Source organism: Sesamum indicum, linkage group LG4, assembly GCF_000512975.1.
Source record: "Sesamum indicum cultivar Zhongzhi No. 13 linkage group LG4, S_indicum_v1.0, whole genome shotgun sequence".
Taxonomy (NCBI): Eukaryota; Viridiplantae; Streptophyta; class Magnoliopsida; order Lamiales; family Pedaliaceae; genus Sesamum; species Sesamum indicum.
The window spans coordinates 13,921,382-13,939,451 of NC_026148.1; the positions used below are offsets into that span (position 1 = coordinate 13,921,382).

An 18,070-nucleotide genomic window follows, 5' to 3' on the forward strand; every position below is an offset into this window, starting at 1 on the left:
TATATTTATTATTTTTGGACAAATGGGCTAAAAATACAAAAATTACATTTGTATCCACAAATAAGACAACAATTTATAACAAATATAATCTCAATTTTTTTTCTCATCTTCCTTTTGAATTAATGATTAAAAATTATATACCAATAAATATTTATTATTATAATATCTAATTAAATATTTATAATGGTATTATTTAATATTTTTATTAGTCCTCGCATTGTCCATACAACTCAAATCACTACATAGGAGTGTATCAATAGTAACACAAATAGTATCTGTACAGTCATTGTTTCACTTATCTCAATTCGAAAAGAATGATAACGGAGGAGAAGGGGTTAGTTTCACCTAATTTAAGTTTTCGAGGTAGAGACGAAAAGTCAGGATAATTAATGCAAGTGTGCAGATTGATGTAATTTGGTTGAAAAAGGGCGACTATATGGTAATTGGACGTAACCATATTGGGGGTAAATTAAGCAAGAAAAAATGAAGGGGCCTTCCAAGCAGAAAGGGATATCCCACCCTTGCAAGCCGAATTGGAATCCAGCAAATATTGCAGCATAGGACCGTGCCATACAAAAATTATGTAAACAAGCTATTAGTATAGATAAGGCCAGATACCCATGCTAATATTACCCAGTAAATAAGGCCTCTATGAATAATAATAATATCACCAATTACTTATATATATATATATATTATAAAATAAATATAAAAAAATGCTTAAGCAAATTTTGAATACTTTCTGGAGAAAAAAAGGGTAGATAAATTTTGTCATATTTCTGAAAAGAAAATATATTTTAAAAATGAATATGTAATTGTAAGAAAAATAAATTTTACGCTCAATTAATAGTGATAAATGTAAAATAAATATATTAATTATTAATTATAATTTTTTCAAATTAAATAATGGGAACAGAAAAATAACCACGGAAAATACGTTTTCTTCGATTTTCTGTTGGATTTCAAGTTTTGTTCCGAATCTTCGGATTGTTCACTTAGAAGGTTCGAGTGTAGAATCCCTCTAAAACTAGTTCATATCACACTTTGAAAGCAGATCTAATCCTTTTGTTAAAAAGAATTAGATCGGTGAAGAAAAATTGAAACTATTTTACACTATTAATTAGTGTGAACGATCTTTTCTAATTGTCAATTTGAATATTCTTAAAGGAGAACTGAAAACAGGAGAATGGGAAAGGGAACTTTCGTCCTTGTGTGTGGAGAGAGAAAACCAAGAGATTTTTCGGGTTAGAGAGGAAATTGATAGTTGTATATGATGAGGAGTTTCAACTCCTTTATGACTTAGTCTTCTCCAAAAGACGGCTAAGATTTTGTGCACTCGGACCAAGTTTGTTTAATTTGTCCAATAAATTAAATTAAGATTTAATCTATTGGGTTTTATGGTTTAATCTAATTAAATAAAATATTTAATAGAAGTTCATGTGAATATTTAATTCAATTAAATATGCACAGACCCAAATACATTTAATTAATAAATTCGATTTATTAGTCAAATAAAAAATTATAATTAGTCCAACTAATTATTTCTAGCTCATCTCTATCAATTAATGAATTTACTGATTAGACAAACCCATCTACGTTAATTAGTCCAAGCCTGATTTAAATCAATTCAATTAATTTAAAAGGTTAAGCCCAATTCAAACATTCCAATCAATTAAATTATTGTGTCATTCATCCAATGAATTATCTGAAATGAATGATCCAATTAAATTATCCCAATCATTTCTTTTTCTCCATGATTAATTTAATCAAATCAAATTTATTTATTTCTTCCAAAATTAATTTCAATATTTCCATAATTGTTTGTGTGTGACTCTTTAGATTCACCTTCAGATAGATTTAGGTTTGTGACCAGCATAATGGATTAATTAACTCAAATTTAATTAATTATTATTTTTTTATCTAAATAACAAAAAATGCTCGTTACCATGGGTAGCTGTCTAGCAACGGTCCTAATATTTAGGCTCTAAGTTCATACAAGTAGGTCATGCCGTCGATCGCTCTTAGTTTTAGTTTACAGCATAAAATTGAACGTCGATTTCAATCATTAACTAGACAACTATGCTTCATATTCGAGATGTGTTTACTCTATTAATCTTAACTAGAGAACCTTCCCTACTAGATTAATCACTTTGACTAAAGACTTAAAGCATTTGAACAATCTCAAAGTGCATATGAGACATTCTGTCAAATACTGACAAGAGATAAATTCTCTTTTGAAATCCACCATTCTCACTATATACTTCAACTGCACTAGACAAGGCGTGTAATGATCATATCAAAAGACGAAGTCACCTACCACCAAATCAAACAGTCTTCATATACATGCGATTGTCATGATTTTTCAAGTTCGAGGACTAATTCTGTACTATCCAAAGAGATAATTCCAGTCATATCGGTTAACCCTCCAATGCTTCCATATGATGATTCACGTGAGTCAGTTTAGTCTTTCGGCTACTTTGCCAACTAACCCACTAAAATTGTATAGATAACTCACATCTGTTGTTGATGAAATGCGACACTTACCCTGTGAACGCAATACTTAGTGCAAGTCTTTATAGGACTCCGATACCCAATTTTGAGGTCATTGACTTGAAACATTTCAAACTATGGCTACCAACCTATGTGCAACCTAACTACAGGGGTTTAACTAATTGTTCCCAAAATGCATAGTAAGATGGGCCAACTCAGGACCGGCACAGACCAATCCGGAAAAGCGCAGGTCAAGACCAATCCACTAATGTTCATGATCGGTCCTAGGTCTTTAAATGGACCCCAATTGCTCCATTTACAAATTCAGACCCAGTCTATGAATCACCGGACTGAGAGTCGAACCAGGACCGAACTAGGCCTGTATCAGTCCCAATTGTGCCTATTTTGTTTTTATTCTTTTATGAGATAGAGGTTTTATTTTGAACAATTACTTACATGTATGGTTGTATTATAAAATAAATAAATAATAAATTAAATCACACAAAAAATCATAACTAAGAAAAAATAATAGTTAAGGTTATATAATAAACTTAAATAATAATTTAACGAACAAGCTTACAATAATAAATTTGGATGATAATAAATTCAAAAAGGATTTAAAATAAATTTTGAAAAAAATAAACAAAGAGTATTAATGAATTAAATGAAACTTTACAAATAGAACAATGAAGATTATATTTTTAGAGTTTCGAGAGTATAAAAAAGTAGCCCATGTCTTTCCATGGGAACAAACAAAATGATAAGAGCGTTTACATTGCTCCCACTCTACGATAGAGAGCCCTTCGACCACTCTGTGTGAGTCTTCCTTAACAGATCCACTTGTGATCCTTCGGATGACCCTTTTTTTCTCTCGAACAGGGTCTAGAAATATTTCCCTAGGGACTCTGCCTCCCTCTGCTAAACCAAGAAGAGGCTTATGGTTCATTCAGTGTCGCTTGTTGCTGGCAAATAGTAGAGGAACATGGAGGGAAACTCCTTGAACGACAGAATGGAATCCAAGGGCAGTTGGTTAAACTATTATTGTGGACGAGTGAAGATGGTCACAAATGCACGATACTTGACCCCATTGGCATATCGATGGAAGATGGCGGCATACTCAAAGGGGGAGAAGTGCTCCTAGGGGTCTATAGACCCATCATACTGCTCCATATTTGGGGTTCGACAGTTGGCTGAGAGTTCATCTACCATGACCCCTTCATTGAAGGGGATACCTTATTGCTCCTTTAAGGGGGCCCTTGAACAAGCTTTTTTGCACTTTCTAGAGCCCATACTAAAGTTGGTCCACATGTGTTTTCTAGTAATCATGGATTTCCTTCTACTGGAGTGGGTGTTTTATTTCCACTCTAGGAGGGGGTTTTGTGATAGGGTTCCCAACTCATTCATGGGGCGATTGGTTGTGGTGTCCATGTTAGGTAAAAGGACTGAAGAGGCTGGAGGTTCCATTGAAGGCAGCCGACGCAATCATCTCCTATAGCATATTGAATGGAATGGTAATAGCCTCTCGAAAATAGGTGTCAAACGAAGAGCTAATAGGGGCAGGATCGATAGGATCAGTGGGATCGATTTTTGTGTACCTTTGTGAGGTAGAGGTGATGGGGTGTGCCAATAACCTAGAGGGTTTTGTTGTCCACAACCTGTTGGTCGGTCTTTCCCGCCTTTCAGTTATGACATTGGAAGCATCCATGATCACATCCTAAATCTATGTTCCTAGGGATGTTGCCAATTGATGTGGCAAAAAAAATACTCATTTTAAAAATGGTCCAACTCAAGATCTTTAGGTTGCGGTTTGCAAATTCTAGCACGGGAACCTGTAAAAAATTCGTTATTACTCCAATACTCAAGTGAGTATGTGAATAAGAAATCGAGAATAGTAGAGCAATAAAGCAATATAAATATAGTAGAGTGTTGGCTTTCTTGTGTGCAAGTGTAGTTGAAAAAAACACCCTTCTTCGATGGGGGGGTTTGAAATTTATAGATAGTCTCATCCATCTATTAGGATAACGTCAGATCCCCATGGACTTGAGAGGTAGTTATCGCCTGCATCCCACCTTCTTTAGGGTTAATGAGGTCTTCTACGGATAGGCATGTCCTCTACGGATGAAGGCATCCTTGAATATTTAGCAAGCTGTTAAGGAGGCGCCTCACTTAGTCAGAATCACGAGATCTTAGGTTAGGTAAGATTTATTCTTGGCTAGAATCGCCATGTGTCCTCACTGAGGTAACTAAATCCATTCTGACCACATGGGGAATCCTTTGATGTTGGCTGGCGTGGATGCCCTTGTGGCGGCCTAAGGAGGCTCTTAAGTTTGGACCTAACTGTGGGCCTGAGCATCCTTCATCCTTGAGTGGGGTTGTTTGGGCTCCCTCTTGGGCCAATCAATTTTTAGAGATACCAAATATAATAATGATGATGGTGATGATGATGATAATAATAATTGAGATGGACTTATGGTAAAAATATTTTTGGTGTAAATACATAGGATGAACCAAAAATTGAAAATTGAGAATGATGAACCAAAAAAGAAAAGGCTAAAAATCTCATAAGTTAAACAAAATGCAATTTTTTATGGGATGAAAAAATAAAAAGGTAAAAATCATACATATGATATAATTTGATGAAGAGTTGTTTCTATATGTTTTCATTCGTATTTGTTATGAATAATTATCATGATTCAAAAATAAAATATGTGATAAATGCTTTTGATAACAATTGTATAATGATTATTAATAATTATTTTTGTAAGCGAGACCAAAATATTAGTCATAATCAAATACTATTATAACCACAGTTAAAACCATAAAAAATATTGATGTCAATACCTAAGTTTTGTATAACCATGGTGTAAAGCAAATTGTGTGTTTTTGAATTTATTGAAACAAGAAAGATATTACAAATGATTTTTGGATTTAATCAAATATTTCGTGAATACAAAATCTCTACTTGGAACATCTGATTCTTTGCTTTAAAATGTGATCTTCAATTTTGGCAACTTCGAAGGTGGAACTTGACGGTTCCATCTCCTTCAATGTTGGCTCGAATCTTCAATAACGTTAATATATGATTCTTTTGACTTATTCTCGTATTGAACGTTATAAATTTGGAATATTTGACTTGGATTTGAATATTTTTTGGTAGATTTGACGCTTTGATCTTCCACCAAGCTGGTTATGTATCTTGACAATATTAATTCGCAGGTCCTTCGACTTCTTCACGAATCAAATGTTGACTTTGAGTGATTTTCGTGACGAACGCCTTGACTTTACTTGAAACATCATGGATTTTCTTGACTTTTACTTGAGAGGATTTGAGACTTCTTGAATGCTTTCTTTCTTGTATCTTTGATTGTCTCTTCAATTCTGTGTGCGTTTGAGTTGTTGGAAAATACTCTTATTTATAGCGGTAGGGTGGAAAACTTTTTCATATTTACCACATGGCGTCATCTGATTGGACGGAAAATAAATATTAATATCGATTAATTAATTATTTACTTTAGGAATTAAATTTGATTAAATGCTCAAAATGTAAATAAAAATTGATATTTATTATATTATTTTCCACGTGGTGCAATTTTATCGGGCACAAATTTAATTTGTCTACACATGATTAAAAAAAATATTTATTTATTATAATTATTTATAATGTTAAAAGTAAGGGTAAATATCACTTTCGGTCCCTCAATTATATCACTTATGCACATTTGGTCCCTCATATTTCCTCCTCATCAGACTTAGTCCCTCAAATTTATAGATTCCATAAATTTTGGTCCCTACCACTCTCTTTTAACGAATTTGTAAAAAAAAAAAAAAAAAATTACACTGCCAAAAGGATTTGAAATCATGACCTAACATGAAAGAGTGAATAGCCTCACCACTCCACTAAATACAACACTTATCCATTTTACTAAATGAAATATTTTTTAAACATAATTATAAAATAAAAAATATGTTAAAAAGCATCTCAAAATCATGTTAAAAAAATCTTAAAATCAACCAACACGAATCATTGTCATTCTATATAACCTAATAACAAAAATTAAAATATACCTAACCAAAATAATACAAATACCAAACAATATCATAAATCAAAACCCATAAAAAATCTATGACATTATTTGATTTTTGTGATATTTTAGTTGGTTATATTTTAATTTTTATTATCAGGATATATCGGATGACAACGATTAATATTGGTCGATTTTAAAAAATTTTAGCATGATTTTTTAGATGACTTTTAAATATTTTTTTATTTTACATTATTATAAAAAATATTTCATTTAGTAAAATATCTAAGAAGTGTATGTACTTGGTAGAGTGGTGAGGCTACCCATTCCTTCATGCTAAGTCCTGATTCCTAGTCATTTTTGTAGCAATTTTTTTTTCTTGACAAATCCATTAAAGCTAACGAATAGATAACGAAAGGGACAAAAATTAATGGAATCTATAAATTTAAGGGACTAAATCTGATGAGAAAGAAAAAAGAGGGACCAAATATGGATAAGTGACATAGTTAAGGAACTAAAAGTGATATTTATCCTTAAAAGTAATTTATATGTTTGGCAAAATTACACTTCTCATCCCATACAATAGGAAAATTTCACATTTAGTCCCGAACTTTACAGGCTAAATATATTTAGTCCTATAATCCAAAAAAATTATGCACTTTATTCCTTTTTTTTTCAGAACTCTTCATCAAATTATATAATACGAATTATTATTACCTTTTATTTTTTTCATCCGATAAAAAATTGCATTTTATTTAACTTATGAGATTTTTAGCCTTTTCTTTTTTGGTTCATCGTTCTCAATTTTTAATTTTTGGTTCATCCTATGTATTTACAGCAAAAATAGTTTTACCATAAGTCCATCTCAATTATTATTATTATTATTATTATTATATTATCATCATCATATCATTATTATATTTTATACCCCTAAAAATTGATTGGCCAAGAGGAGGCCCAAACAGCCCCACTCAACGATGAAGGATGCTCAGGCCCACAGAACCGTTGTAGGCTAAACGTCCCCTCGCCACATGAAGGCCCAACCACAACTTAAATAGTCAATCCCAGTTATTAGAAAATTATAGTCTATCCCACAAGTTAGTCTTTTTGCGATTTTGATCCTATTATTTTTTAGCTCACCATATTACAACCCATAACTCCCAAGAATTTATGTTTTTTGTCGCAAGGTTTAATTTCATTAAATTTCTTCAGAAAATAGCACGTTGAGGAGAATTAAAGTTATTTTAGTATAAATTTAACGAAATTAAAGTTTAGGATTAGAGTTGTAATTTTTTAAAATTATGAGATACGATGTGCTAAATTATATATATATATATATATATATAGAACCAGAATTGCTGAAAAAACTAATTTGTAGAACATAAAATGCAATATTTACCCCCAATCAATTAATATATTAGTAAAGGGAGAGTAATCATAATAAAAATAGACTATAATAGAGCCTAGACCCTTCTTAAAGCAATTGGTTTGACTTTTGTACACACAACTTTTGGCTTTTTCTTCAAAAGAGATGCAACACGAGAACGGTTGCCCGTTCCAATATTATTGGGTCTAAAATATATTTTATATTAAAATTTTAATAAAATAAATATTTTAGTGATGGTACGTCGCACCTAATTTTTGTATCGAGTTTTTGTTTATTTCTTCTTTGGAGCTTTCTAGAAAGAAAAAGAATATTCTTGAGGTAGTCTAATATAAAAATAATATATTAATTAGTTAATTTGGATATGTACAAGATTCAGTTGGTAGACTATTCGATGTTTAATTTGACTTTGTTTGTGAAATATCGATGTGGGAAGCATGAACTAAGCTATTCTAGACGTGTTTATTTTTCCACTGTGAAAGGTCTACTTCCAATTTCATACAATTCTGCAAAGTTCTTTCCATATCATCTATTTTCATGTAAAATATTATGTTTTTTTTTTTCGATAAAAAAATATCACAGAATATCCGGATGCGAACACATTTTCCTTCTATCATTATTTTTGTACGATAAATTATCATTAAAAATCTTGGTCCAGACATATTTTTATTATATCATGTACTTGGTAAGAAAAAAAAGAATAATTACACTCTTCTTTCTTGAGGTTTGATATAATTGCACATAAATTTCTTGTAATTTGAAAAATTACATTTAGCATTCCCGATGTGTTTTTCAGTCTAACAAATAAGTCACATCGATAGTCAAAATTAACTGAATTTGCTGACATTAACAAAAAAAATTGGATTTGCAGGTCAAATAGTTTTTTGCGGACTAAACTAGCCTTAAATCGATGAAGATATACCTTCTCACATGCATTAAATCATGAAGATGTATGCGAGTAATTTGGTCATAAAAGAATCTATTCGACCTGTTGTAAGTCTGTAATAAGTTAATCGAAGGTAAATATAGATTTCTTCCTATTTTTTTAGTAATATAAAAAAATTCAATGAATATGGACTGATGGGGATACTTATTCATTAGACATAAACAAACACTAGGGGTACTAAATGTAATTTCTCAAATCATAAAGGGTCTACGTGTAAATACACTAATTTTTTGAGGGAGTGTATTATCCCTAAAAAATTACAAAATATTCCGATTCAAATATATTTCATTCTATCACGTTTTTTCAATAAAAAAAATATGTCATAAAACATACTAATTCAAACATATTTTTATCTTTCACATAAAATCTAATGAAAAAAAAAGTTATTTCATATTATCTCTTTTAAAAAGATATTTTTTCAATTAACAAAATTATAATTACACTTAAATATAAATTAGAATTGTTATTTTTTTTAAAATATAAATTAACGACTAATGTAGACAAAAACGTGCCACACCAGTTATAGATGACGAGTTCGATCTACAATATTCCGCAAATACATGGGGGCACCGATCGAACGCGAAACGACATCAATAACACTCTGCGGAAATTCACTATTACCTATTACTAACCATTCTTAATAAATCGGTGCACAAACTTAATTATCCACAACATTTCAGTTACAGCAGACATCGTAACCGTCACATGCAAAAATCACGTGTGGGACTATGATCGATAACTATTCACTACGATTATGTATTTTAAATCGCGACATTAACTATAGTTAATCATACAACTTAATTAGGGTTTAAAAGCAAAGGCATTCCATGACGTGAGTAGATGAATCACGTGGCATCAATACTTAAAAAGTCTCAAGTGTGTTGTAATAATTCAAGTTGTCGTGGTATTATTTTATATATATATATATATATATATATATAAATGGAATATGATAGCATAGCATGGTCATGCATGACGCCAATGGGGCGTATACATGATTGTTCATACTTTAATTTTGATTGCAAAGTCACACAATTAAATAAAGGAAAATCATGATTAATGTGAAAGGGTGATATATGCGACCTGATCGATGTTCTTTTCCATGATTTATTGTTTTTTTTTTTTTTTGTACTGAATTTAATTTTGGTCCTCAAATATAATGATTAATGTAAATATTTGGTTTTTAAACAATTTAAAATTGTAATTTTGGTACTCAATCTTTAATATTTTTGGTATTTTTTGTCATTTCGTTAACTTTTCAGTTAAACTTAACTGTAATTTCATTTAAAATGAAAAAAATATTATTATTTTCCTCCTATTTTGTAGTATTTTTTGAATTGTAATTCGATGGATTTATTTTCTATTTTTTTTCAAATTTTAAAATAAAATAAATTAAAAAATAAATAACTATTCTAAAATTTATTCACACTTTTTTGTTAAGATTATTTAAAAAATTTGTTGTTTAAATTTATCTTTTTTGGTTTATTGTCTTTTAAAGTTTGAAGAAAAATGAAAAAAATGGGTATGGATTACAACTTGAAAAACAGCATAAAATGAGAGAAAAATAGCATTTTTTCTTTTTTTTTTTTATTTTGAATGAAGTTTCCGTTAAGTTTAATGAAAAATTAAGGAAGGACCAAAAGTGCAAAAAAAAATTAAAGTTTGAGGATCAAAATTACAATCTTAAATTGTTTGAAAACTAAAATTGCATTAGTTACTATATTCGAGGATAAAAAATGCATTTACCCCAAATTTAATATATTTACAATGAGTTATTGTTTATTTTAGTTGAAATTTTACGAGCGTGTCATTGAAAAGTTGTATCGTTAGGAAGGAGGTGCTGAGGTTTGTAACCCGTATGAACTCTCCCGTCTGGGATTGATGTGGAACGTAAGTCAACATCATTAATATTTCAAAAGAATGGTTTGGGACTAGAAATTGTGCGAGTTCTTTGCTTGTAATTTATAAGGAATCGCGTGTTAGCATCACCAGTCATCCAGACAAGGGGTTTCATTTTCACAAAATGATGTATATATTAGTAATATTTGTTTATTTACAAGGATATAAAAATTATTTGTACATACGGGCCATACGATAAACACATACATCCTATCACACTATAAAACTAACAACACAATTATAAATACTCCGTATATTATTTTTTAGATCGACTTCACTTCATTATTCATTGACAAGACAAGTCATTACTCTCTCTCTAAGAAATTCTCGCACTATGAATATCTGACTCGGGAAGCAATGCATGTCAATGATAATTTTTTCATTATACTCCTCATTCAATTTACTACCACATCAACAAACGATGTTAAGTAATATGATAGGCGACACAATTAGTGTCTCATTGCACGAGGGATATTCACTCTGGGTTTAATGCAATTTACTTTTCTATGGTATTTCAAATGAGCAAATTACTATTTTTTTTTATAAAAGAATAATTTACTCATTTACAATATTAAAAACGGATTTCTTGCTATTTTTTTCTATTCTTTTTTTGAATGCTATGAATTATCAGCAGCAAAAATGACATTTTCTAATGCATTTATTTAATAAGAAAATATATGTTGTTGGTATTATTGCATTGTCGTATTTTAAAATTGTGTTCAACAGCGTTGACCTGACTCCCCCGCGCAACCCGCGGTTTCGTCGCCTATGAAATTTTTAATTGAGTAAACGATGAACAACCACAACCATTCTTCTCTCTGCGTCCAGACTGGCTGTCTCCAATTCATCTCGGAGGAAATAGTCAGGAATTTCAACTGTTTTCTCTTGCTTTAGATAGATTCTTCTAGCAATTTTTATTTTATTATATATAAAGAGGGCGAATATCTCTCTCACTTTACAGATATACATTTCAACGTACAAACAGGTTTGGGCTTTTTTTTGCTTCTTTGTTGATCGTGTTTTCCGCTCTATCTTGTTTGAGAGTTGGTGGGTTTTGGGTTTTTTGCGTTGATTTTTTGTTTGAGGGAAGAGAAAGAAGGGTTCTTGGTTTTGGTCGTCTTTGTTAGTCTTAGTTTGTTTGTGGGGCTAAGGGTTTTGGGTTTGATTCTAGGATTTTTGTTCTTCGTATTTTTCTGAAGATACGGGAAGGGGTTCTTGATTAATGGACGGATTCAGCGGAGAGAAGAAGAGAGTGGTGGTGATTGGAGGCGGAGTGGCCGGCTCTCTTGTCGCCAAAACCCTTCAAGATCATGCGGATGTTTTTCTCATTGATTCGTAAGCTTTCGTTGATTTTCTCTTTGTATATATATCTCGGCTGATGTTTTGTTATGGTGATACGGAATTAAGTTTAATGGCCGCCCTTTTGTGTTTTGTGGTTAATTTATGTGTTTCAGTTGTGATTTACTTTATTGGATTGTGGATTTTGCTTACCAAATAGTTTCAGCTTATCAAAATTTTGTTTATAGAGATGGGGTGGGCTGTGAATGTTATGAGTTTAGCAGGTGAGATGAATGCAGGGTAATCATCTATAGAGTCTAGCCTATAAGTATCGTGGGATCCGGTGGTATCGATGCTAATGTCTTGTGGCTTGTAGGAATAATTTATCTAGAGGCTGAAGTTGCTAAATTACTGAATTTTATTGCATGTTTCTTGTTGAATAGAATAAATCTCCAACATTTATCATTGAATTGTGTTAGAAATTGAGTTGTATTTGGATATGGAAACAACTGTGGTGACATAAAATGTGTTCTGAACTGGCGGTGTATTCTGGTTTACGAATGCTGGTTACTTGGTTGGGTATGAACTATCTGCCACAGAAGTTTGGGAGGGAAAATTTATCTGACTAGGGAAAGTATTCCGTATCAAATCTTAGTTTCAGTTGTCTTCTCAATGCTCTAAATGGTTAGGATGCAAGGTTAGATGGCATTTTGGGAGAAATCTTTCATGTTTAATACTTGAACGTGTGGAAATATATTTCATAAGCACGTCTAAAACTTGAACTGCAGTTAGATTTGACTTTTAAGCCAGGTTATGCCTTGATAGTTCACCTCAAAATAGAATGGACTACAAGCAGTTTTATGGAACTGAAGTCGGAACGTGATGTATTGTACCCATGATTGGTCTTGTGGGATGACTCTGGTGAAGAGTCAAAGGTTACTCTGGGGATTTAGAAGTCACCAGGGACGGAGAGTTGGCTTCATGTTGAAGATGACCCCTGGTCTGCCATCTCAGTTTGTTTGGTTTCATGTGACTGATATGCTGTGCTTGAATAGCTGTGTAATTCTCTGGACAGTGTGGGGTGTTCTATGATCTCATTTTCATGAGTTAAAAATACATTTCTGATATTGGTTTCTTTGATTTTTCAACTTTATTGCAGGAAGGAATACTTTGAACTCCCTTGGGCAGGTTTGCGAGCAAGGGTTGAACCCTCATTTGCAAAAAGAATAGTGATTAATCACTTGGAGTACCTTTCTAGAGCTCGTGTTATTGCATCTCCTGCGACGAACATCACTGAAAATGAAGTTCTGACTGCACAAGGCCGCCTAATTGCATATGACTATCTTGTGGTTGCAACTGGTCATACAAGTTCCGGTGGATACACAAAAGACGAGAGACTTAATTACTACCAAACAGGTGAAGAAATAGAATAACACAGCTGTAGATAATGATTCCGCATCTACCTTGTCACGCCCCAAAAGTAGGATCCTTACTGTAGGCCCTATTCTTGGGACGCGATCTAACTGAAATCATAGCAGCAATATACTCACCAAAATTGCACCTTAAAAACATGAACAACTACGAGTCCTTATTATTTGGCCTCCTTCATAATCACCTTGATCTCTTTCCTAGGTCAGCTAAATCTTGACTTGCCTGGGGTATCACCTGTATCTGGAGAAGAAATTCAGATCTTGCACTTTAAGAGTCTTCATTTTAATAACACAAATGAATTGCTGCTCAATATTTGCTGGCTTCTGACTTTTCTTCTGGTTGCAGAGCATGAAAAGATAAAATCCGCGAAGTCAATTTTGATCGTTGGAGGGGGGCCCACTGGTGTAGAACTAGCAGGTGAAATTGTTGTTGACTTCCCTGATAAGAAGGTAACGCTGGTGCATAAAGGACCAAGGTTACTTGAATTTATCGGAGAAAAGGCGGGAAAAAAAGCACTGGATTGGCTAACTTCAAAGAAGGTTGAAGTCATCTTGGGTCAGTCTGTCAACTTGGAATCTGCATCAGACGGTACTTATGAGACATCAGGTGGAGAGACCATCATAGCTGATTGCCATTTCCTTTGTGCTGGCAATCCTGTTGGTTCGTCGTGGCTAAAGGAGACTATTCTGAAGGACTGCTTAGATGATCATGGGAGGCTAAAGGTTGATGCTACATTAAGGGTCAAGGGTCACGGTAATATCTTTGCTATTGGTGACATCACCGATGTTCCTGTAAGTCTATCTTCTTTATCATTATATGGCTTTACATATATAGACATTATATCGTCAAACTAAACTATGGATGTGTTGGATATGGGCTTTGGGGCATGATACTCGTTGTTGAATGTAAACAATGATTGCTATTACATCATCTAGCAAAATAGCAGAACTTAAACCAGCAATTAACTTCTAACTCATTTTGTTCTACTATCCTTGGACTGGTTATTGATTTATTAATTGCGTGAAAGATAGACATGAAAGGTTTTATAGTCTTAGTTCGGAAGAGTAAATCTCGTTGATAAACCTTTATAAAAAGGAAATTACAGGGACATTCCATAGGTTTATGCATAAAGAACCCCTGTCCTGAAAACTTTCACTGCCCCCTCTACCGTATTACTGAAATTTCTCAATCTTTTTTTGATATATTAGCAATCTTGAAGGGGTTTTTATGCACTTATCCTCAAAACCTTCCTGATAGGAAGAATAACTTTGGGAGAAGGAAGGAAAGGTTACTTACTTAACCTACATAATACTACCTAGGCTTGGTATGTTCACAAGGTCAATTTAAACATAGAATCTAGGAGGAACTCATACATGGAAGTGAAACCATATCTATGAGGTCTGGTTTGTCTTCTGCTTGGTCACAATCCATGTATACCACCATTTGGTGGAAACTTTACTTCATGCGTCGGTGTTATACCTGCTTTTATCGTGATATGAAGTCGATGGCAGTTGTACCTTGGTGTATTCTTTTCGACAAATAGTGGAGAAATGAAGTACTAGTTTGCTTTGTTTCCTGAACTTCCTCCGACTATCTTAACAGGAGCTCAAACAAGGATATCTAGCTCAGGCGCACGCCATGCTGACTGCTAAGAACTTGAAGAAGTTAATAAGGGGAGAAAATTCGAGAAAGCTGTCTACGTACAAGCCCGCTTCAGATGTGGCAATTGTTTCACTTGGCAGAAGAGAAGGAATCGCACAATTCATGTGCTTGACCGTCGGCGGACGCCTTCCTGGCATAATGAAATCTAAGGACTTGTTTGTTGGAAAGACACGGAACTCACTTGGTCTAAAATCAAATGTGGCGTAGCTCAAATAGCTGGGAAGGATTCGCCCTTTCCATTTTATCATCAAATTCGATACTTAAGTTACAAACAATGGTCCTTTTTCCATATGTCTTTACATTTTTCTGGTGTTTTATCTTCCCTTCTATATAAAGGACCTTCTTCAATGTGAGCTCTTGATCTTATACAAATTTGTGCTGGTGAAGAATTTATTATGTGAATTCAGCTGCAGACTGCAGTCTCTGTGTTGTTTTTCTTGTAATGTTTGTGCTTAAGCCCATAGTCTATCTCAGTTCTTTCACTGGTCAAAATAGGTGAACTGTTCTTTAATCAGCCTGCAAACCAAGAATACATCCCCAGCATTTTTGGCAAGAATAGATAGATGCAACCTAACATGGTTTGCTTTCTTGCACACCCACCTCCAACGGTTTGCCTCCTATTTTTCAAAACATGTTATAAGTTCCTACATCAATTTTATAAGATGTTTTATGATCTTATTTTAAAAATAAGCTCTTAAACTGTTTACATAAAATAAAATGTGAAAACATCATAATAAGATTTTTAATTGGTAAAATAATTAAATTTGGATATGTTACCATTAGAATCAAATAAGTTATTATTTTTTGACATATTCTGTTTAAAAAATAAAATAAAACGTTTTTATAAATAATACGCATTAGTTTAATTCCGAATAAAAGTTTAATAGATAAATTTTTTGCAATATAAAAAAGAAAATGAGGAATTATTACCTAACTTTTGAATAGAAATAATACATATGTACATTCATGCTAGTCAAATATTAATATTGATATATAATTGATATTTTCTTTATTAATGCAATGATTATTTCTAGTCGTACAATTTGTGGTGTCTTGAATTTATATTTTTAAATAAATATAATATCAATACCAATCTTATTTTTATTTAACCATAATAATTTATTTTTAAATAATGAAGTATTTTCTTTTTTTTGAATGTTAGAAAAATCCAAAAAAAAAATAAAATTGAGTGTGTGTATGTTTGAGTGTGTGTGTGAGAGAGAGAAAGAGAGAGGAGTGTGTATGTTTGAGTGTGTGTGTGAGAGAGAGAAAGAGAGAGGAGAGAGTGTGTGGGTGTGTTGAGAGAGTGTGTGTGAGAGAGTGTATGAATAGGGTTACTTTTGTCCTATAGTGTATTAATTTTATGTAATTTATAAGATTAAAAAAAATTAGAAAAGTTAATTTTTCATTTAAGGAGCTTATAAGATCTAAAATACCTTATTTTGAGATTTTATAAACTTTTTAAAATAGAAATAGCCAAACAAATATTTAAAATTTATAAGCTTTCAAACCTCTTATAAAATATTTTGAGGAGCTTAAAAACTGAGTCAAATACCCTCTAAATTTGATTTATATATAATTATTTTGGGAAGGGCACCCGTAGCAAAATTTGCTATAAAGTCGAAGCAAATTTATTATACGTCCTTGTTTTTTATTCCAGATAACGTTGCTTATACCGAGGCTCAAATAAATTAGATCAATGACGTTTTATTCATCGTCTCAAAACCTGCTACAATATTATTTGATAATATTTTTAAAAATAAAAAGCAACATCATTAACATGTGACGTTTTGAAGATTTTTCTATCTTTTATAATTATTCACACATTACAATGTTAAAATGCAATAACTTAAAAAAGAATACCTTCATCGACCCTCTTTTTGGACCCAAGGCTCGCCCGACGGACCGATCCGGGAGGAAAATATTGTCAGGTGGGGAGTTTGGCTGGAGCGGCACATATGTTAAAAGATAACGTAGGTGTCCTAATATGAGCTCAATGAGAAAAGGAATTTTGTGTGGAACAGAAGGGTAAAAACTACTTTGATTCTGATTTCCAGTACGAATATGAACCGTGAAAGTGTGGCCTAACGATCCTTTAGACCTTCAGAATTTGAAACTAGAGGTGTCAAAAAAGTTACTACAGGGATAATTGACTTATGGCAGCCAAACGTTCATAGGGATGTTGCTTTTTGATCCTTCGGAGTCGGTTCTTCCTATTATTGTGAAGCAGAATCCACCAAGTGTTGGATTGTTCACCCATCAATAGAGAACGTGAGCTCGTGAGATAGGTTAGTTTTACCCTAATGATGGCAGTGTCGCAATAATAATTCAACCTAGTACGAGAGGAGCCGTTGATTCACACAATTGGTCATCGTGCTTGGTTGAAAAGCTTGGCGCAAAGCTACCGTGGATTATGACTGAACGCCTCTAAGTCAGAATCAGGGGCTAGAAGCGACACATACGCTCGCCATTCGCTTGCCGACCCACAATAGGGGCCCTCGGGCCCCCAAGGGCACGTGTCGTTGGCCAAGCCATTGTGGCTTACGAGCCGCATTGGCCACTTTGAAGTACAATTCCCATCGAGCAGCGAGCAGAATCCTTTGCAGACGACTTCAATCTGCGACGGGGTATTGTAAGTGACAGAGTGGTTTTGCTGCCATGACTCGTTGAGATTCAGCCCTTTTCGTTTCGATTCGTCCCTTCCCCTTCCTCCAGGTTCCTCCCCCTTTTCTCTGAAAGATTGAAACAGCCTGGAGGCAACCGAAGTGCGAGCCCCGGCACCACCGGCCCCCTCCTCATTTATCTTATTTTGCCCGAGTCCTGAAAAAATGGCCAAATCCTTGCCCCCTCGCGTCATGTACAATCGAGACGGGCGGAGTCCAAGTACCACATCCCAGCGCTTGACCCAAGGGCAAGTATGTGTGGCCCCACACTCTCACACCTTTCACAGGCACCCCC

At 33.3% G+C, this 18,070-nt stretch overlaps 1 protein-coding gene across 1 annotated transcript; it reads left to right on the forward strand.

Annotated features, from left to right (window-relative positions):
• On the forward strand, nt 11,546–15,568 carry LOC105161012 (apoptosis-inducing factor homolog A-like). The gene is made up of 4 exons (XM_011078558.2): nt 11,546–12,076; nt 13,179–13,435; nt 13,796–14,241; nt 15,053–15,568. Exons 1-4 carry the CDS (start codon nt 11,964–11,966, stop codon nt 15,317–15,319), a joined length of 1,083 nt encoding a protein of 360 aa, XP_011076860.1. The 5' UTR covers nt 11,546–11,963; the 3' UTR covers nt 15,320–15,568.